Source organism: Typopeltis vanoorti, chromosome 14 (genome assembly GCF_054136105.1).
Source record: "Typopeltis vanoorti isolate ZY-2024b chromosome 14, IOZ_Tvanoo_1.0, whole genome shotgun sequence".
NCBI classification, from domain to species: Eukaryota; Metazoa; Arthropoda; class Arachnida; order Uropygi; family Thelyphonidae; genus Typopeltis; species Typopeltis vanoorti.
In genome coordinates this window covers 12370660-12393622 of record NC_143562.1, presented here as the reverse complement: position 1 = coordinate 12393622, position 22963 = coordinate 12370660, and the positions used below count along the sequence as shown (strand labels likewise).

The window sequence follows — 22963 nt, the reverse complement described above, 5'->3', positions numbered from 1 at the left end:
GTTTTATTATATAATTATTTTTGTGTCATCATAGCTAGCCAAAAATCAGTTGTGTGCAACATACTCCACTCACCAGACCTTACCATTGCAACTTCTTTCCAAGAAGAAGTCTCGTCAAGTAATTAACGATTTTCATTAATAGAAGTAGCAAAGGTGAATGCAGTGTGCATTGATTTGATCCCATGTTTTCATGGTAATGAGAATATATTAGAATGGGTGCAGAGAAGACTGACCAAGGCGGTAACTGATCTCTTTGGAATGTGGAATATGAAGATAAATTGAGGGAATGCAATTTGCAAAGCTTCATCAATAGGAGGAAGAAATGAGAGAATATTTTATTATTATTATTATTATTATTTAGGCCTCCAAGGAGTCAAAAGACTCATCGCAGGAGGTCCGTCCTAGGAAACACAAAGTCTATCATACCACTCCTTAAACTCATTGACCATTCTCGCTCTCACCACTATCAGGCAATGCATTCCACGGTTCAGCCACCTGGTTAATGTGGAAGAAATTTTTCATAGAATGAGAGAGAAAGAGAAAACAAAATGCCATCCTTGGTTCTTTGCATTGAGAATGGGTGGTGAATGGGATGCATTGCTAAGACAGTGTGGCAAATGTAGATACTTTGAATAAGTTTAAAGCACGATTTGATGATATTTGTGTGTAACAGTGTGTACCTACTGCAATGAGTCTTTTGACTGACAGTTTGCTGTTAACAGATTTTTTAAGAAATTGCAAAAAAATTTTTGAGATCCTTTACTTTAAAAAAAAAATGTGAGAATGCTGAAGTGTTTTTGGATTCAACATGTTGGTGTAGATGATGAGAACAAAAAAATAAATAAAAAATAAATCAGTTATGAATCTTTTTTGATAGACCTTCATATAATAATGAAATATAATATATCTTGCTACTGGTTGACAATAATAAATATAACTTGCTTATATTTGCAGCCTTCTCATGCTGACAAAATGACATATCATGATATAAAGAAAATAATGTCAGAATTGAATAAAGCAAGAAAGGAACTAAAGAGTAAGTTTATTACTTTCAGTAATAATTTGTCATTTCAATAATAAATACATAAATAGCTATAAGTATTTGTTATATACTCACAGTATAGCAGTATCTGTTTAAATATTTCATCAGCTTTTCAAGTTCAACTTTGAGTTCATCTTTATAAAAGTCAAAAGATTTTATATTATGTTTAGCTGAAAGATTTTTTTTATTTTTGTATTATTTCAGTAGTCTGATTTAATAACCTTTATCAGAGGCACATAAACTAAGAAACTAAAATATTAATTTAGTATTATTAATAAAATATTAATAATACTGAAATTAATTTATGCTTATTTAATTAAATAAGCATAAAAAATCACTTGCAAAGAAATAGACATCTCACAAAATCAAATAGTAACCAACCGTTTTTAGAGAGATGCATTATTTTAAATATAAAATAATGAGCTATAAAATCATACTTGTCTATTGCATTTAGTATTTTGTGCAGTCAAAAGTGAAAGGAAAATTTGTTGAGGTACTGCAAAGAAACATCTTGTTGTCTCTTTGATTTTCTTTAATTAAAAAAAAAAAAAAACTGTGATATAGTGTGATATGTAGCACAATATTGCATAGTAATTACATTTGTGGATAAAAGAGGAGTGTACAGTATCATGAAATCACATGAAATGGCAGATGGTAAGACTATAATTTTCTTGGCCAGTTTTTCCTGATATGAATAATTAGAATGCAATTCATGTCTATCCATTGTACACTCACAGACCACAATAACTTGCCACATACCTTGCCTTGAATACATGCAGTGTTGGAGCACTCACCACCCAGCAGTGCATTACTCATTCATCACCTGCCAGCAAAAATCTCCTTTTCACTTCCGTGTTCATGTAGCCTTGATACAGTTGCAATAATTTTCCTGTATCTATTTGATTGGTTCATCTCACTAACTTATGTCTCAATCATATCATCCCTCCTTCTTCTCCTGTCTGCCAAACTCTGAAGACTGCATTTCCTTAATCTGTCCTAATATTCCAGAATTCTGAGAGGGTCTTAGTTATTTGCCTCTGCACTCTCTCTCCATTGTTTCTTTAATGGCTGTATGTCTTGTTCCTGGTTATCATTATATGCCGGAGTGTGTCATTAACATTTTAGATAATATCACAGATATTATTATAATAAGTTAACTTCAGAGATTGAGTGAGAGAGACAAAGAAAATGAAAAAATATTTCATTTTCTTTTATCTTCATTTATTATTATAAATCTTCATTATAAATCTTCATTTATAAACAATTAATATTAGTTTAAATATTAATACCAATATTTAACTAGGATCCAGAATTGGGTTGACAACAATGGTATTATCTTTGATTGACAGCATGGATTTGCTAAAGGGAAGTAATGTTTTAGTAATCTACTTACTTATTACAATAAGATGACTGCTTCCTTGGACAGAGGAGAAGGATACACAGTAATATACTTGGATTTCACAAAGGCTTTTAATAGATTACCACATGATAAGTTGATAATATCCCCTAAATTTCAGATTCTTATCCACTATCACCCCCAGAACTCTTATTTCTTCCACCTCCGACAATATACCCTCACCAAGCATAAATTCTACATCTCGTCTTTGTTTTCCAAATTTTAAAACCTTACATTTTGCAACATTGAACTCGCATCCTCGTGCCCAATCACTCAATTTATTCAAGTCTTCTTGTAAGGCCACAACATCCTCAAACTAGAGCAGATAGGGTTGGATATTAGATTGGTGCATTGGATTGGAGACTGGCTATCTGATAGGTATCAACAGTGTTGTGTAGGGGGAGTGGTATCCAGGAAAGTTACTAGTGGTGTCTGTATGTCTTGTTCCTGGTTATCATTATATACCAGAGTAGTATGCCTGAGTGAGTCATTACCTTTTTAGATAATATCACAGATTCTGATCAGGGATATTATTATAATAAGTTAACTTAAGAGATTGAGTGAGAGACAAAGAAATTGAAAAAATATTATCTTCATTTATAAACAATTAATATTAGTTTTAATATTAATACCAATATTTAAACTAGGATCCAGAATTGGGTTGACAACAATGGTATTATCTTTGATGGACAGCATGGATTTACTAAAGGGAAGTCATGTTTTAGTAATCTACTTACTTATTACAATAAGGTGACTGCTTCCTTGGACAGAGGAGAAGGATACACAGTAATATACTTAGATTACCACATGATAAGTTGACAGTGTTCCCTAAATTTCAGATTCTTATCCACTATCACCCCCAGAACTCTCATTTCCTCCACCTCCGACAATATATCCTCACCAAGCATAAATTCTACATCCCATCTTTGTTTTCCAAATTTTAAAACCTTACATTTTGCAACATTGAACTCTCATCCCCATGCTCAATCACTCAATTTATTCAAGTCTTCTTGTAAGGCCACATCTTCAAACTAGAGCAGATAGGGTTGGATATTAGATTGGTGCATTGGATTGGAGACTGGCTATCTGATAGTTATCAACAAGTTATGTATGGGGGAGTGATATCCAGGAAAGTTACTAGTGGTGTGCCTCAGGGGTCTGTTTTAGGGCCATTGCTGTTTAACTTGTATATTAATGATATTGGTGAAGATTTGGATGGAGATATTCAGTTGTTTGCAGATGATGCAAAGTTGGGACAAACCATGTGAAAGATGTTGTGGCCTTACAAGAAGACTTGAATAAACTGAGTGGTTGGGCACGGGAATGGGGATGCGAGTTCAATTTTGCAAAATGTAAGGTTTTAAAATTTGGAAAACAAAGATGGGATGTAGAATTTATTCTTGGTGAGGATATATTGTCAGAGGTGGAGGAAATAAGAGATCTGGGGGTGATAGTGGATAAGGAACTAAAATTTAGGGGACACATCACCAAAATTGTGAAGACAACACAAAAGCTTCTGGGAATGATGCGGAGGACATTGGCGTGTAGAAGTATGGAGATTCTTGTTCCGTTGTATGAGGCTTTGATTAGGCTACACATGGACTATTGTGCCCAGATTTGGTCACCTGGTTTTCAGAAGGATGAAGAGATGTTGGAAAGGGTCCAAAGGCGATTGACTAAGGTAGTTTCTGACCTCTGGAATGTCCAGTATGAGGAAAGATTGAGAACATGCAACTTGCAGGGTCTGGTGGACAAGTTGGTAAGGGATTGTTATAGGATCAATGCTGGAGGGGGTTCTACAGATAATAGTGGGAGACCAGGGGAGAACCAGTGGTCATCCCTGGAAACTGTATAAAGAGGGAGTGAGTATGAGAGTGAGAAGCAGGTTTTTTCATGCAGAATTGTGAATGATTGGAATGCCTTGCCTGAGAGTGTGGTGTCTGCAGAGAATTTGAGTGTGTTTAAAGCACGGTATGATTAGCTGTGTGAAGGATAAAAGGACCTCCCAGATGAGTCTTTGACTCCATGGGGTCTTGGTCCATGGTATTGCATTAATTAACAGTGTGTGCGTGTGTAAAATGTTTGTTTCACAAGCGCTGTATACAAACTTGCATTATAAATAAAAATTTATCTCCTAAAGAGAAAAAAAGCCTGCAAACTTATGGTGTTAAAGAACATAACACCATACAAAATTTCTTGTCTTTTCTTCAAGATCACAGGATTTAATGAGAATATACCAACTTCAAATTTATAAGACACAGTTTCTTCTGCTCTTAATAGTAACCATAGAAATCTAATTAACTTGTACCTGTTTTTCTTTGAAAGCCAAAAATAATTTATGTGCAACTTTTCTTAAAGAATATATTTCTTCTTTCATATCTTCTCTGCAATATCAGTTCCTTTTCTGTTTCCTTGAAATACGAAGATAATTTTAAAGTTCCCTTTTTCTTTGTCGAAACTTCTTTCTTATCCATTATCAAATGCCTTCAGGGAGTGTACAGGTTAATTATCATAGTACTGCATGAAAAAGTTACATCATCACTAACTTCCAATCTGTTAATTAATCTGTTATCTAAAAAGATCCAAACATTATCAGATCTTATATTAATGTCTTTTAAGGCACTTTTTTTTGTCTTCTTTTGGGTCTTTTTCTTGTCAACTTGACAAAGAACACTTGTTTTACTAATCTTTCCTCTCCCATTTTATTTAAGTGACCATACAGCCTCCTGAGATTAACTCTACTATCATATTCCTGAATGCTAACAATGGCAAGTTCTTTCCTAATTTTTAATGTGATACTGTCATTGATATCTGTTCACTCTCCTAATCTTTCTCAGAACTCTCATATCAGAGGTCTGATATGAGAGTTCTGATTTGATTTTAAAACTGTCTTGTATATAGCTAATTTGTGTTTTGACTAATTTCTTTCTTATTCCATATAAATTTATTCAGCTGACTTCCTACAATACCATCTTTACTAATTCTGTTGTCTATTTTCATATTTAATTTGCCATCTTCACTAAAAATTTTGCCTAAATAACTGAAATGTTTTACTTATTCTATAGGTTCACCATTCAAGATACAGTTGATGTATTCAATGTTTCTGCTTATTTTCATTGTCTTTGTCTTTTTATTGCTGATTTTCATACCAAATTTAGTCAAGGAATTTTGCAGACTTGTGCTAGATTTATTCAGAAATATAACATCTGCATAAAGTAAAGAGCTAAGATTAACATTATCAATTTTGATATCAGATTTAACTCAACTTTCCTAACGTAGAGACCCCCCATGATGATTGCTCTCCTATACTCACTCTGCTAATCTGCTGATGCATGGCATCTACATTATCCTCTGGAATCCCAGGTCTATTGCAGCAACCAACAATATATATTTTGCTTTTATCATGAATTATTTACGCTTAAACACAAGAAGTAACATTTATTAAATATACTGCCAAATATTTCAGTTTGAAACTAACAAATTATCATCAGTGGCCTAAACAACATTTTTTTACAAGGTAGAATTCAAACAATTGAATTATTCAAAATAGTACAAGCCATGTAATGTTAAATCGCTAATAGTGTTATGCTTCACTGAAGAAAAGGTTAATCATAAAAGTGATTATAAAATAATTATATAATTTATATTATCATAAAAAAATTAATTTATAATATCATGCTAAATACATCATTAGATAGATGTAGCATCCAGTGGTTTCTTAGGATCTATCTTTGTATATATCACTATTGGCCTTAATTTAAAAAAAAAAAAAAAAAAAAAAATGTGTTATTCGGATCAAACTTTCCCATATTCTTGACAAGGATAAGCAGTCATTCTGATTGAAGTTAGGGTGGTGAAGTAAGGCCTCAGCACTCTCTCTAAACTATTCTTCTCAACTTCTATTTTTGTTGGTTGTTCTTCAGCTATTATTAGTAATACTCTTCCTCCTGTCCTATTCTCTCTATCTTCTCTGAAAATATAATATCCCTTACATTCAATCCCTGCAACAACATCATTCTCTGTCAATCCAGTCTCACTGATGCTGATAATTTTTGCTAAGTCGAGCTGACCATTGCCAAAAACTTCTCTCCTTTATTTCTGATACTTCTGGCATTCATTTACATACAGTTTTATATCCCTTTGTGCCCACAGTTACTCTTGTGTAATGTTATTATCAACCCATTCAGATTCAGAACCTGGTAAACTTTACCCAATTGTTCATGAACATTTCTGCACTCACGCTCATTTGTCCTAGGGGTGGCTAGATGTATGATTGATTGCATTCCACCTACTATCTCTAGTTTCCCTGATTTTGCACTTATAACTTCTCACTGAATAATGCTTTCTCTAAATATTGAACTCCAAAACCATTCAAATGGTTTTGGAGTTCAATATTTGGAGTCCATCAGGCATATACAACTCCTTTCATCTATCAAATTCACTCCATACATCTATAAACAACACATCATTCCTCTTGCACAATCTTCTCGTGAACTCATAAGCAATTGTGGCTCTTCTTCTCAATTCTGTCCTGTCATACTGAGGCAACAGATTCACAACCTTAACTTTCTCGCTCTTCTTTTTTTTGCTTCTGTCAGCAATTTCATATACCAACAGCTTCGCTAATATCCTTGATACCTGGGAAACATGCTTTCGTCACTTTCTCATTAAGTACAACTTTCCATACAATACTTTCTTGTTACTCCCAGTTTCTTGCACTTTGATGCTTTTGCATTTTCTTTCATTCTCCCTCCTGCTTCTACACACCAAATGTTTCTCACTTGAGCTCACGTTTTTTCCTGTGTAAGTATGCTATTTCTCCTCACTGTCACTTCATTATCCACATTACTTTCAACCACTTCTTTCATGCTCTCATTCATATTTCATACACTATTATTCACGCCTTCCACTACATTCCCTGCAACACTTTCACTGTCTTGTCATATATCATTGATATTAGTTGCTGTGTTTGCCGGCATATAAGATGCACTGGCCTATGAGATGCACCTCCTTTTTTTTGTATACATTTTTTAGGGAAAAAACTTTCACTGAATATTATAATGACTTTACAGTATTTCAAATATAAAGTAATAAGTAGGTCTACTTTCAACAAATACATAAGCCCTATTTCCATGTTCTTTAGCATATGCAATCACACATAGCTTGTATGCAATATTGTAGCAATGCCAAAGTTTTGCAGCCATAATTTGCCAAGAAATTTAGAGAAAATTTAATGATAAAAATTTATCACCATTTTATTAACATTTGACAACTGTGATAAAAATTTATCACAGTTGTTGATAAATTTTTATCAACAACTGCAACAAGAGTTGGAAAGTTTAAACGAACAGTAACACAGCTGTGATCGTCGATGACAGTGCATGTGCATCCACTGAACATGTGCAACTGGAATGCTCTCACGCACCGCAAGAAAGAAATCACATAACTCGGAACAGAGAAAATTTCCAGAAATGAAAGTATTAAAAAACTGAGTATCGGCATATAAGACGCACCCTGTTTTTTAGACCTATTTTCAAAGAAAAAAGTGTCTTATATGCCGGCAAATACGGTACTTCATTCTCCTGCTTTTGACATGACTCTCATTTCTTGCACTCGCCCATGAAATGTTACCAACACACTTTCTCTCCGCCCTCAATTTCATGTCGCAAACCATTCACTCTTGACAGTGAATACATTGAATATACTTTATTACACTAAATCCCTCAAATTGAAATCATTGAATATTGAAGTCTTGGCTGCCATTTTTCTTGTATGTGTCAGTGCCATATAGAATGCTTTTTAAATAACATTGCATGATAAGATTCACAATTAAACACTCTATTCCACACTCAAAAATAAAGATGATATTGCCAATAATGATTAATGATATTGCAAATCTTTACTAAAAGACCTATCTGAATAACATGCACAACACTACTGCTTCAAAGGATGACACCATTCTTTCTTCCTTTTTTTCAGAATCTTCTCCAAATAATTTGATATACCGTTTTCTCTCTTCCCAAAGTGTTCTCAGGAATTTTTTCCAGCCACTTTTACACATAAGTTAGCCTTCTTCATTTTTATTTTTATTCCCTCTCTTTCTTTCTCTCGGGATACCTGACTTACTTAACAGGAGTTTTTGATATTTCTTCTTTTCTGTTACCCCTCTAACTGGAGTACACCATGATGTTCTAATTTTTCTTTCTTGGCAGACAACTTCTTTATTTTTGAGTGTTTAGTCATGTATCCCCCCCCCTTAATATTTTGATTTGGATCTCCAGGTTTAGTGCTTGTTTTCCAACTTTTACTTTTTCTGCTATAATACTGTATTTACATTTGTCGCTACAGTTCACATCTGAAAGCTGCTCAACTCTGATTCTGTCTAAAATTTTTGTATCATCTTTTCAAGATGATACTCATTTTTATCCTGTTTTGTAACTAAATGGAGATCCTTTTTGTATTTCAAGTCTATATACTCTTATTTATGAACTAGTGCAAAAAAAAATATCACCATTAACAAATAATGATCAAGAGAATATTTCTTGTCTGCTCTCTCTCTCTCTCTCTCTCTCTCTCTCTCCACATGAATTTATGTACATTTTTTGTTGGTACATACATTGTATTAGTAATGAATAGCCCATGTGCTGAATTGAAATCAAGAGTGATGAATAAGTGGATTGGGTTGCCAAAATGTGTTGTGGATATGAATATGTTCAAATGTGTGAATATTTCTTTCTTGATTCAACAAAATATATTACGTTTCAGATGGTAGTTGGAAAGTACTTCATTCAAACCTTAATAACTAAGAAGTTTGGCTAGTACAACTGATCTTAAAATTTTTAAGGTATCATACATATTTATAATATGTTGTATTCTATTCAGTAGGATTTCAATACTTCAAACATATTATATATGCAGAACTTACATATGTGAGCAAAGCTGTGTATGTGTGCATGTTCCAAAATGATAAGTTGGCCTGTATTTTTAAATATCTGCAATTATTTTTATAGATATGAAAGAAGAAGAAGAAGCCTCAAGAATAACTCCTCCAGTTACACCTTTATCACAGTGGCTACCAACCAGAGAAGTACATATTTTGGAGGATACCACAAACAGTAGTAGTTCCAGGCAATCAGATTTTGAAGCAAGTTCAGAGGACTTGAAAGTTAAACCTACTGTCGAAGAATCACTCAAGGAAGCACTGAAAGGCCTCTCAGAAAAAAGAAGAGTAGCACACAGACCTGAATTAGTTGAGGTATGAATAAATTATGAAGCTTTGCTGTAATTGTTATTGAAGATGTCTGTTTTATTATTACAACATGACAATGGCAGCATCATGTAATTTTTCTACTGATATTGCTTTAATGTATGAAATGAAATGGCTATGATTTTACTGTAATTTTTTTTTTATTTTAAGGTGTAGTTTTTGGAAAAACTTTGTTGGTAGTATTTTTGCTATAGCCATTGTTTTATAAATACACTGCTGATAATTTGTAATTCATACCTAAGAGTTTGCTCTTTGGAGCAAATATTTATTGCTCTGTTTTTGAGTGTTTATGATATCTAGTTTTTGTGTTGGATGCAATAACAGTATGTATTGGCTGATATGTGTAGGTGTATGTTAGACATTAAAGGATAGACTGCTCAAAAGATACCTGACAAATGGATCCAGAAATGGGAGCATGTTCTAATTTTCAATTTCAGTGTTGAATTGTATGCACTTTGTATTATTTCTTCAGGTGGCTGAGGTAGGTATTTAAAGTTTGACAGTTGTTGGGCCAAATGTTGAAAATATCATCAATGTATCTGAGCCCAAGTTTGGGTTTTGAAGTGGAGGAATCTAGAGCATATTACTCGAAAGCTTTCATATAAATGTTAGGAATAGTGAAGTCCATTACCATATCTTCATTTTGTAAGTAAAAAGTATTTTTCCACATGTAGTACATGAGCAAAGAGGATTGTAATGTTCGGTGGACACTTGTTCTTTTCATGAATGTCATTAATTAGACATTCATGAAAAGAACAGTTACATCAAAACTGATTAAAAAAATAATTTTTGCCAAGTAATTTTGTTTACGAATTGATTGTAAAGGCACCTGTTCCATACATCATACCAAAACCCAGTATGAATGCAAATCTAAAAGAAGTCTGTGAAATTCTAGGGTGGCTGTGAAATATCAGCTACCCTAATCTCAACAGTAATGATGGCCTAAAGATCTCAAGCGTATGAATGGCATGTATTCAACATACGTAAACTTTTGTTTCAGACAAGTCAGGAATCCCTTATTTCAAGACTCTAGGCACTAATATGACTTAGATATTGATTTAAATATTGACTAGACCACCACTAATGATGTAGCATTTACTGATATATTGAATTAGAGGATAATATGACTGAAATTGATCTCTGACTATAAAAAAACAGGACTATAGCTTTGATGTATTTTTTTCCACCAGAGGGCAGGCCTAGTGGCTAACAGTTGACCAAATTACTGATAGTGTGGCACTGTGTGAATTGCAATGTAGCTTGCTTCTTTGTATGTATGTATGCATACACACACATGTATATGTATACTCTAGATCAGTGTTTCTCGCCACAGCCCACTTCATGTGTCATCCTAAATTGCAAAATTGTGGCATAGTTGGCATAACATACACAACCTTAATATTTTTCATTTTAAGTTGGAGGAAAATTAGAGTAAGATTTCTTAGCTCATTTTTCAGAGTACTGTGATGACACTGCCTTATTTCATGTTCCACTATACACTTCATGTATATGAAATATGCAGCATGTGACAAAATACTATTTATATTATTATATTGAAATTAAATGGGAATTATGAAAACAGACTTTTGAATTAATAGAATTTAAAAAGGAGTGCTTAAGGGTCAAAGCTGTATAACTGAGAGGAGACCTCCACATAGCCTTTAAAGGAATGCGGAGAACCGACCAGGGCTTCTAACCTAATATCCAATCCTCACCTTCTCGTGGTGCACCCTGTTGGGTATCTATTTGGATACTGAACGAATGAGGATGGGCTGGCAATATGGGATTTAGCCGACCAAATTGTATTCTTATTGGTTAAACCAAAATAAAAAATAATGGTAGAACATGACAAGATTTCATGCCGGCTGGGGCGTCACCCAGTTAAACAAGGCCCCCGTTGTTTTCGCCAGGGAACCAGGGCGAATGGCGAAAAGTCAGCTACTGGAACAAATCTGAAAACACACCCCAACTCAACATCATCAGAGTTAAAGATCGGTACTATCAACGTAAGAAGCCTGAATGGCAAAGAAATGGAGCTAGCTGAGGAATTAGATAAGTACCAGATCGGCATAATAGGGGTGACTGAAACAAAAAAACCAAAACTGGTGAGATCTTTCTGAGCAATAAATACAAAATGTTATATTCAGGCAATGACAGTCAAGGAAAAGAAGGAGTAGCCATAGTATTCAACACAAAATACGAGGCTAATCTTCTTGAATGGTAGGCAGTCTCAAGTAGAGTAATGTGGGCAAATATGAGAATGGGGAACTGGACAATGAGACTTATTTGTGCCTATGGTCCCACAGAAGGTTCTACTAAGGTAGAAGTGGAAGAATTTTTTGAGGCTTTAGAAAAAGCAACTGACACAATGAAAAAGGAAAAGTTGGTCCTTGTTAGGGATCTGAATAGCAGAGTAGGAAATGATTGTCAGACATACAAAAATATTTTGGGAAAATTTGGAGCAAAGTTAATAATAATGGCAAATATCTGTTGGATTTCTGCTCAGGACATGGACTAGTTATTACTAACACCATGTTCCAACATAAAAATGTGCACAAATTCACATGGAAAGAAGAGGCAAGGAATAAGAAGAGTCTCATTGACTATGTTATTGTTGATAGTGATGTTTTCTCCCTGGTGCAGGACACCAGAGTGTACAGAGGATTTGAAATTGGAAATGATCACTATTTAGTCTTGAGCAGGATAAAATTGAATTTCATACTGAAAAGAATAACATGTAAGAAAGTTTTAAAGTGAATAAAAGTTGAGCAGCTCTCAGATGTGAACTGTAGACTAAAATACACAAAGATTATTGAAGAAAAAATGAAAGAGTTTGAGAACAGGAATCAAACCTTGGAGATTCAGTGGCAACCCTTGAAAAAAGCCCTGATTGATTCAGCCAGAGAGGCATGTGGTGAAGTTGACTGCAAGGATGGAAAAATTAGAACTCCACGGTGGACACAGGAAGTTAAAGAGGCAGTGAAGGAAAAGAAGAAAGCATATAAAAAGTTCCTGGCAAACAAGTCAGCTTGTGCTCTTAGAGAATACAGAGACAAATGCAAGAATGCTAAACACTGTGTAAAACTAGCTAAACAAAAGTCATGGGAGGACTTTGGCAAGAATATAGAAAATAAATATCAAGAAGGTGGCAAAATATTTTGGAGGTTGTTGAAGAAGCTTAGGAATGGAGGAAAGAATGCTGTAAAAAGGAGTTAGAGATGATTAAGGTGACATGAAAATGGGAGAAAAAGATATCCTTGAAGTATGGAGTAATTACTTTGAAAAACTGCTAAATGAAACAAGCAGTGATGATAGCACAGTGGTAAAAAAACACTGACCAGGCATGCAGTCAGGAATACATATCCATACTTGAAGTAGAAAAAGCCATCAAAGGCTTGAAATGTGGAAAGGCAGCAGGAGTAGATGATATTTGACCAGAAATGCTGAAGTATGGTGGTAAAAGAGTCTTACAGTGGCTGCACTGCATAGTTCAGAAAGCCTGGACAGAGGGACGAATTCCCGATGATTGGAGTAGAGCTCTCATAGTACCCATATATAAAAAGGGAAATAAAACTGAATGTGAGAATTACAGAGGTATTTCCCTACTGAGTGTTCCTGGCAAGATCTATGCAAGTATACTTGAGAAACGGTTGAGAAGAATTGTGGAAGAAAAGCTTGAAGAACAAGCTGGATTCAGGCCAAATAGAGGCTGTCCGGATCAGATCTTCGCTTTGCGTTAGCAGAACTAATCTCAGGTGGTATGGTCACTTAAAGAATGGGCGAAGAAAGATTAGCAAAACAAGTGTTCTCTGCTAGGCAGCAAAATGACCCAGAGGAAGACCAAGATACAGGTGGATTGATACGATACAAAGTGCCTTAGACGATAGAAATATAAGATCTGATAATGTTGGAATTTTGACAAGTAACAGACTGATTTGCTGGAAAATTGTAGATAGGCAGTTAGTAATGATGTAATTTTTTTCATGTAGTACTATCATATCCTGTATGCCCCTTGAGGGTACATGTCAGGAATTTGATTATGATAATATTTTAAACTGTATCTGAAAATTAACAAACAAAGATAAAAAAATATAAAATATTTGAGTTTTGTCGATCTGGAAAAGGCATATGACAAGGTACCAAGAGAGAAGCTATTCAATACGCTACAGTTATATGCTGTCAATGGGGCATTATATCAAGCAATACTTAGTCTGTATTTGAGTTGTAAGTCAACAGTTAGAATTGAAGGAAGTACAGGGAGATGGTTTAATGTTAAATCTGGTATGAGACAAGGATGTACATTAACTCCTCTGTTATTCATTATCTATATGGATCACATTATGAAGGAAAGTGGTATTAAACATGATATCAAAATTGGAGATGTTAATGTCAGCTCTTTGCTTTATGCGGACGATGTTATACTTCTAAATAAATCCACTACAAGTTTGCAAGATTCCCTGACTAAATTGAATAACTGTTGTAATAGATATGGTATGATGGTCAGCATTAAAAAGACAAATACAATGAAAATAGGTAGAATTGTTGAAAATGTCAACTTGTTGTGAACGGGAAACCTGTGGAACAAGTAAAACATTTCAGCTACTCAGGCACGATTTTTAGTGAAGATGGTAAATTAAATATGGAAATAGACAACAGAATCAACAAATCTGGTATGGTAGGAAGTCAATTGAATAAATTTATATGAAATAAGAGTGAAATTAGTCGGAACACTAAATTAGCTGTATACAAGACAGTGTTCAAACCAGTTTTAACTTGTGGATATGAGAGCTGGGTCAGAAGTAAAACACTTGACCAAAGACTAGAGACCCCAGATATCAGAGTCCTGAGAAAGATTAGAGGCGTGAACAGATGGCATCAATGGCAATATCCTATTAAAAACGAGGATATTAGGAAAGAGCTTGACATTGTGAGCATCCAGGAATGAGTTAGCAGAAATAATCTCAGGTGGTATGGTCACTTAAACAGAATGAGCAAGGAAAGATTAACAAAACAAGTGTTCTCTGCCATTTTGGCAGAAAAACGACCCAGAGGAATACCAAGATATAGGTGGATTGATACGGTACAATGTGCCTTAGACGTTAGAAATATAAGATCTGATAATGATAATATTGGAGTCTTGACAAGTAATAGACTGATTTGGGGAAAATTGTAGATGGGAAGTTAGTAATGTGTAAATTTTTCATGTAGTACTATCATATAGTACTACATGAAATAACAGAGAATAACAGAGAAATAGAGAAAAATAACAGAGAAATAACATAATAACAGAGAGAAGGAAGAGGGGAGATATGATAGAGACCTACAAGTTGGTAAGGGGTTGCTATAGGATCAATGGTGGAGAAGTTCTACAGCGAATAGTGGGAGATCAGGGGAGAACCAGAGGTCATCCCTGGAAACTGTATAAAGAGGGTGTGAGTAGGGGAGTGAGAGGCAGGTTTTTTTCGTGCAGAGTTGTGAATGATTGGAATGCCTTGCCTGAGAGTGTGGTGTCTGCAAGGAGTTTGAATGTGTTTAAGACCCGGTATGATGAGATGTGCGTGAGATAAAAGGACCTCCTAGATGAGTCTTTGACTCCATGAGGTCTTGTTTAATAATAAGAATAATAATAATAATAATAATAATAATATATCCTGTAAACCGCTTGAGGGTACATGTCAGGAATTTGATGATGATAAAAATATTATTTACTAATAAAATTCTCTCACACCCCAGTTGGGAAAACCACATGAAACACACCGAGGAACACTGTTCTAGATGATGACCTTAATATAAAGATCAAAAGATCAGAAACTTAATGTTATTATTCCATCATGGTAGTAGTAGTCATCATAATTTTCTCATAATGAATATTGATCACCATATAGCAATGTTAACAAGCAGGTATTATTTCTGTAAATTCACTATAGTGAACTTTGTACTATAACAAACTGTCTCCAGTGCGAGGCTTCACTGTGGTTGGAATTCTACTATAATTAGGTTTATATGAAACCACAATTTTTTTTTTTTTTTTTTTTTTTTTTGTGACTCGCTTATGAAAGGTAAACCTCTAGTACATGAATGTTGTGGATGGTCTAATGTTTCTGTTTGTTCTTTTTTTTTTTTTTATAATTTTACTTTTTTTTATATATTTACATAATGCAGAAACTCTTTAGAGACCAAAAATGGAACTTTTTCAAGCTATTTCAAGTCTCCAATTAGCAAGGTGGTAGTCCTACACTGGATGATATAATTCATCTCCTACCTAAAAACATTCACAAATATCCATGCCTGTAGTGGTATTCAAACCCATGAACCTATCAGTTGGTGAGCAAAGACATCCTTCCACATCAGACTTGGATAATGTGGAAGACATCCTTCCACATTAGCCAGGATAATGGTAAAAGTGAGATAAATATAAACTTCATGCATTTATTATTGGGAGAGAAAACATTTAGAAGAATATACTTAAGCATTATATAAAACTCCTAATCTGGAAGTGTTTCCTGTTTTGCTCTAAAATTTTGAAACTGTTGCTGTGATGGCAGCTTTATGTTTTCACCATTGTCACCATTCATGCAACATAGTGGCATTACATCCATACTGGTTAGCCAGTATAGACGTAATGATGAAATAATGATGTAATAGATGAAATTACTGTAATAAATTGTAATAAATGTTATCTGCCATTTATCTGAACCCTTCAATTATCAGAATGGCAAGTTACGTGGTGCTGCACTAGATGGCAAGTTACAATTACGTGGTGCTCTACCAGAAGTTAGTTGATGTGCAAGGGTCAGTAAATTGAGGGGGTCATTATTTTGAAGGTTGGCTAAATGTAGATTACTCTTATGATTATTATCTTCAGTCGTCCATGGAGTCAATGACTCATTATGGGGGAGGTCTCTGTCACACACATAGCTCATCATACCATGCCTTAAATACATTCGTGTTCTCTGCATTCTCTCCACATTCTCAGGCAATGCATTTCAATCATTCACCACTCTATGCAAAAAAACCACTGCCTTACTCACCCTCCTTATGCAGCTTCCTTGGATGACTTTATGAAAAACCTTTTCAGCATTAATCTGATAAAAACCTTTTACCAACTTTTGTCTCTTAAGTTGGTAAGGGGTTTTTATATTTGTTTTATGTGGCTTCTATTATATTAAGATGGATTATTGTTATTATAAAGATCTCCAAGGAGTCGGGGGGGATTCATAAAGAGAGGCCACATGATACCCACACCAGCTGTCATACCTGTTCTTGAATTCATTCACACTACCTGCACTCACCACCACCAATTGCAGTCTGTTCCAATTGTGCGCCACTCTGAGACAAAAATCTAGCTCTCACCCTCTTCTTGATGGCATTCATTCTCAACTTCCAAGGATGACCTCTCATTCTCTCCCCATCCTCCATAAAATGAAACATTCCATTTACTGATATCCTGTATACCTCTTTCAGAAGTTTGTAAGTCTCAATCATATCACCCTTCTTTCTCTTGTTTGCTAGTAGCGCATTCTACAAATTCTCAATTTGTCTTCATAATCTCATCATCATTTTCCTGATATGTACCCTCAAGGAGTGTTCAGGCTACTATGACAGCACTATATGATTAAGGTTTTCAACAATTAACAATTTTCCTCCAAATTAGTCTATTACTTCTCAACACCCCTATATTGTCATATGTAACATTTCATAACAGTGCTTCTATGGCATTTTGACTAAATCAGTCTGCCTAGACCTTGGTCTTCCTCTGGGTTTCTTTCCTGCATCTTTCACCAAACACCTATTTTACTAACCTTTTTTCAGTCATTCTTTAAGTGACCAATACCATCTTTCACATTCTTGAATGCTAACAATGTCAAGTTCCTTTCTAATATCATCATTTTTAATATTATTATTATTATTATTACAACGGGCTACTCCAGGGAGTCCTTAGACTCATCGAGGGAGGCCCTAAACATCATGTTCACACAACTGTTCAACACTCTCACAGTATCTATCATACCTTGCCTTGAACTCACTCACTGTCATAGCACCCACAACAGACTCTGGCAGCTTATTCCACTCATTTACCACTCTAAAAGTGAAGAACCCAGCTCTAACACCCCTGCTAACCACGCTCTTGCCCAGCTTCCATGGGTGTCCCCTAGTTCTCCCACCACCAGTCCTGATCTCAAAAATATCCTCTGAATTAATCCTATAGAATCCTTTTAGCAATTTGAATGTCTCAATCATATCTCCCCTTTTCCACCTATCAACTAGTTTCTGCAACCCACAAATCTTCAACCTGTTCTCATATGGTTCATTCCACAGACCTGCTATCATCTTAGTCACTCGCCTCTGGATCCTCTCCACCTCCTTCCCATCAAGAAGGAACCGAGGTGACCAAATCTGGGCATAGTAGTCGAGATGAGGTCTTATCAGGGCTCGGTACAGAGGTACAATAACTTGCTTGTCTCTGCTCGTCAAGGTATTTTTCATCAACCAAGTGAGTTGATGAGCTGATTTAGCTACTTTCGCAATGTGCCCCTAAACTTCATCTCCCTATCCACCAACACTCCCAAGTCCCTGGCCTCATCAATCTCTTGGAGTACAGTTCCACCAATGTGGTATACTGCTGCTAATCTTTTCACTCCGAAATGCATAACCTTACATTTTGTCACGTTAAATTGACATCCATTCTCCTTAGTCCAGAACTCCAATCTATCTAAGTCATCTTGCAAGACTTTGACATCTTCTGCATTCACTATAGCCCTACCCAACTTTGCATCATCAGCGAACAAATGAACTGTCCCACTAGAATTATTCTGCCATTGATGCCATCTATTCACTCCCCTAATTTTTCTCAGATCTCTTATATCTGTGGTCTGTAATCTTTGTTCAAATGCTTTATTTCTAACCCAACTCTCAGATCCCTAACTTCAAACTGGTTTGAACAACACTCTTGTATACTGCTAGTTGGTCTTTGACTAATTTCTCTCTTATTCCATATAAATTTATTCAGCTGACCACCCACCATGCCAGCTTTGCTTATTCTGTTGTCTATTTCCAGATTTAGCTTGCTATCTTCATTAAAAACTGTGCCTAAATAGCTGAAATATTTTACTTTTTCTATAGGATACGATGTGATATTTTCATAGTTTTGATTTTTTTTTTCTTTTTTTTTTTCTGATTTTCATACCATATTTCTTACATCTGTTATTCAATTTAGTTAGAAAATCACAGACTTGCACTAGATGTGTTTAGGAATATAACATGAGCTACATAAAGCAAAGAGCAAAGTTTGAAGTCTCCAGTTATTCTAATATCAGGCCTAATGCCACTTTCTTTCATAATGTGATCCATGTAGATGGTGAATAAGAGTCGAAATCATGTGCATCACTGTCTTACCCCTGATTTTACATCAAACCATCTTCCTGTATTTCCTTCAATTCTAATGCTGACTGCCAACTTAAATATAGTCCATATTGCTCTGTATAATGTTCCATTTACCCTATATAATTGAAGTGTTTTGAAAAGCTTTTCTCTGGGTGCCTTGCCATATACCTTTTCCAGATCCAAAACTTAAGTATATCCTTGTCATATTCCCACGATTTCTCAATGATTTGTCACATTCCTTTTCTTATACAGATTATGTCTTCATAATCAGTATTCCACAATCCTGATATAATTTTATCAGGATGTACATTTATATCTGATAAATGTCTTCACCTTTGTTAGTTGATTTATTGTGTTGATACTTTCGAAGGTGTTACAGAAGTACTACTGCAGTATTTCTGTAACACTAAAATAAAGAGCCAATAGGCTTCAGTTTGGTGATGCAAAAATTACATAAGCAAAGTAGATATTAGATCCAGCATTCTGTAACACAATTGAAAAAACAATAGGACATTGTATCCTTCAATTGGAAAAGACCCAAGTTCAATTCACACTGTGACAAAGAAGAATATTTGTAAGGGTTTATTTTTCACTCGGTTAGACTATAATAAATTTAGTTTAATCCTTTATCCAAGTGTGTGCAAACAAAGTTTGCGTCTGAAAGTATCTTCAGGACTGGGGTAAAGTGGTACAACACCGGGCAACTCCTTGCAAAGGTGGAGCAAGCTACCAACACTCCTATCTCAGTATCTCCCATAATGCAAAACACATCCCACTTGTGGATATGTATAGTGTTATGCATTAAGGGAAGGGCCACTACCCAGACTAGTTTCGACCTTTATTGAGGTCTCTTTGGTTGGGAGCCAGGCCCAGAAGTGGAGATACAAGGCAGAAGCAATGGCAAGGTCATCTCCACCTATAGGAGTTGCCAAACGGTGTGCCACCTTTTTATTAAATTACTCTGGATTTAGAGAAAGATGTTGAAAGTTTATTTTTCACTTGGTCAGACTATAATAAATTTAGTTTAATCCTTTATCGAAGTGTGAGCAAACAAATAAATATAGTCGATCCAAGTGAAAAATAAACTTTTAACATCTTTCTCTAAATCCAGAGTAATTTAATAAAAAGGTGACACACCGTTTGGCAACTCCTATAGGTAAAGGTGACCTGCCATTGCTTCTGCCTTGTATCTCCACCTCTGGGCCTAGCTCCCACTGAAGAGACCTCAATAAAGGTCTAAACTAGTCTGGGTAGTGGCCCTTCCCTTAATGCATAACATTATACATATCTGCAAGGGAGATGTGTTTTGCATTATGGGAAATACTGAGATAGGTGTGTTGGTGGCTTGCTCCACCTTTGCAAGGAGTTGCCCGGTGTTGTACCACTTTACCCCAGTCCTGAAGATACTTTCAGGCACAAACTTTGTTTGCACACACCTGGATAAAAGATTAAACTAAATTTATTAAAGAATATTTGTAAGGGCTTTTTCAATGGAAGGTGAGTTAACCAGTTTCATACAGAGGTAGCAGAGTTTTATTTCCAGAAACTCAGTTTTTTAATCCTGCATACAGACGAAGCAACCAAAAGAACTTACACAGTTTACAGACAAAAAAAAATACCAGTGATGATTGGTGGTAGATGGCATTGTGTATTAATGGTAATTGGAAGATTAAGCAGGAGAGATCGTGAGTTGTGTTTAGTGGAGTAGTGTGCCCTCCCATGATGAGTCCTTAGACTCCTTGGAGGTGTCACTTAATAATAACAACAATAATAATATCTCTGCTAATGATATTTGTCTGTATTTGAATAATATAAAACAGTCCTCAGAATTTATTTATTCATTAAATGACTGCTTAATTTTTTCACATGTGGTATTTAATATAGTTGTTTATTTTTGATAATAGATAATCTAATAATGTACAGCTTTTTGACAACTTTAAATACCCACCATTTCATTTCCATCAATTTTTATGTTCAGGAAATGACAAATGAAGAGGTGATGGATGAAAAATTAGCAATCCAAAAGACTCTTCTACACTTTGAAAGCATACATGGTAGACCAAATAAAAAATTTGATAGGGATCTGGTAAGACCATTATATGACCGTTATCGCAGCGTGAAACACTGGTTAGGTAGATCAGCTTCTCTTGGGTCTGGAAGTTCCAAAAATAAAGACTCGGGAACAGAGCTTCAGCCTATCCTAGAACATGAGGCAATGGATTTCACTTCACCTCAGCATAGAAATTCAACTGGAGTAAGTAATGAACTTTCTCTTTGTTATATTAGGAAACAAATATTAAGATAATCCATAGTATAGATGGATGGGCAAACTTGAGCCCTTGGGCATAGTGGCACTTTCCAAAATGCAAATTTATGTTCTGATTAGTGCTTGAATTGCATTAGTAGCTTGCTAGCTATCAATGCAATTGAAGAATTGTATTAATGAAAAAGCGGAAAAAAAATCTAAAGTGAAGAAATCATATGAAATTCTTAAAATGTTAGGAAAAATTACTAATGAATTGAATATTAACATAAATTTTGAAAATGTATTAATTTCTTTAATAATAAATGTCGATTTTAAATTTGAAAAATTTATTTGATCTATACCATTCATTCATTTTTTTTTCTTTAGCAACTTTGCATGAATAGAAAATCTAAATTTCATGTTTTATGACAAATTCAGTAAAAAAAAGAAAATTATAATTGAGTGTAGTTTGAAGAATTTGTTATTTACAAGTAATTCATATATATTTATACATTTTTTACATAAGAATGTTAAAATTGCATGATTGATTTCATTAAAATTAACAGTTCAGTAGGGAAGATATTTGAAGAATTCAAGAATGTGTAAGAAGAGCTGATTTAAGATGGTATGATATCTTAAAAATAATAGAAAGTTAAAGATACTCAGAACAATTGCCTGAGTGGCAAGAAAAATAAAACAAGGTATAGATGGCTTGGTGCAATTATGGATGCTTTAGAACAGGGGTTCCCAGCCCTATGCCCGCCGGCACCATGGCGCCCATCAACCAGTTTGTGTGTGCCCGCCGCTGTTCAACCATGTGCCTTATAGTTTGAAATAATCACGCAGCAATTCATGGCATGCTATATGATGCATGTGTTAATGATACATGACTAGTATTAAACGCATACAATGTAAAGTAGACGTGCATTCGAAGTTGTTCATTCCAGTTTAAGAACTGGAATATCATCATATTCTCCTAATTATAAAGCACTGGCCAATGAAATGCAATGCCAAAGATCACACTAACTTACATATATATATTTAAATTTTTATATAATGTAAACTTTTAAGTAATAAAACATTTGATTATAATGTAAACTTTGTATGTATTCATTTAACAAACGAATTCAAAAAATTTTCTTGAAAAAATAGATGGTGCCCGTCGCCCTATCGGTATTTTAGAATGTGCTCTAGGAAACAAAGGTTGGGAACCCCTGCTTTAGAAGTTCAAAATGTAAGAGCTGGGTAAAGCAGTGATTGGACAAGCGATAGGCTAATTTTGGAAAAAAAAAAAAAAATGTCGAGCAGAAACTAGTAATGAATATTATGTCACTGTCATGATATCTGGTATACATCCAATATGAGAGTATATATCCGATAATGATGATGATAACAAAACCACAAGACTTGTTTTGGTCTTACGTAGATGATGCTAGCCATTGGATTCTTTGGGGTAATTCCAAAGAATATGAGTACATTGAAGCATCTTCAGATATGACTGTTTCTACAAAGAAAGCTTCAACCTTAACTTCATCTATTTACATCATCCAAATCTTAACTGCAGTTGTGGACTTTCTCTTCCTAGAGTTTCAGAAATGATAATTTCCCATAAATCCATGGAGATGTCCG

At 34.8% G+C, this 22963-nt stretch overlaps 1 protein-coding gene across 1 annotated transcript in view; it reads left to right on the top strand.

Annotated features, from left to right (window-relative positions):
- Positions 1-22963, top strand: part of LOC150099235 (protein FAM13A-like) — a 267122-nt gene that overhangs the window by 178092 nt on the left and 66067 nt on the right. Inside the window, exons 16-18 of the mRNA XM_090404288.1 lie at positions 955-1036; positions 9449-9693; positions 21068-21343. Coding sequence (XP_090260414.1) covers positions 955-1036; positions 9449-9693; positions 21068-21343 — 603 coding nt within the window. The remainder of the gene's footprint in view (positions 1-954; positions 1037-9448; positions 9694-21067; positions 21344-22963) is intronic.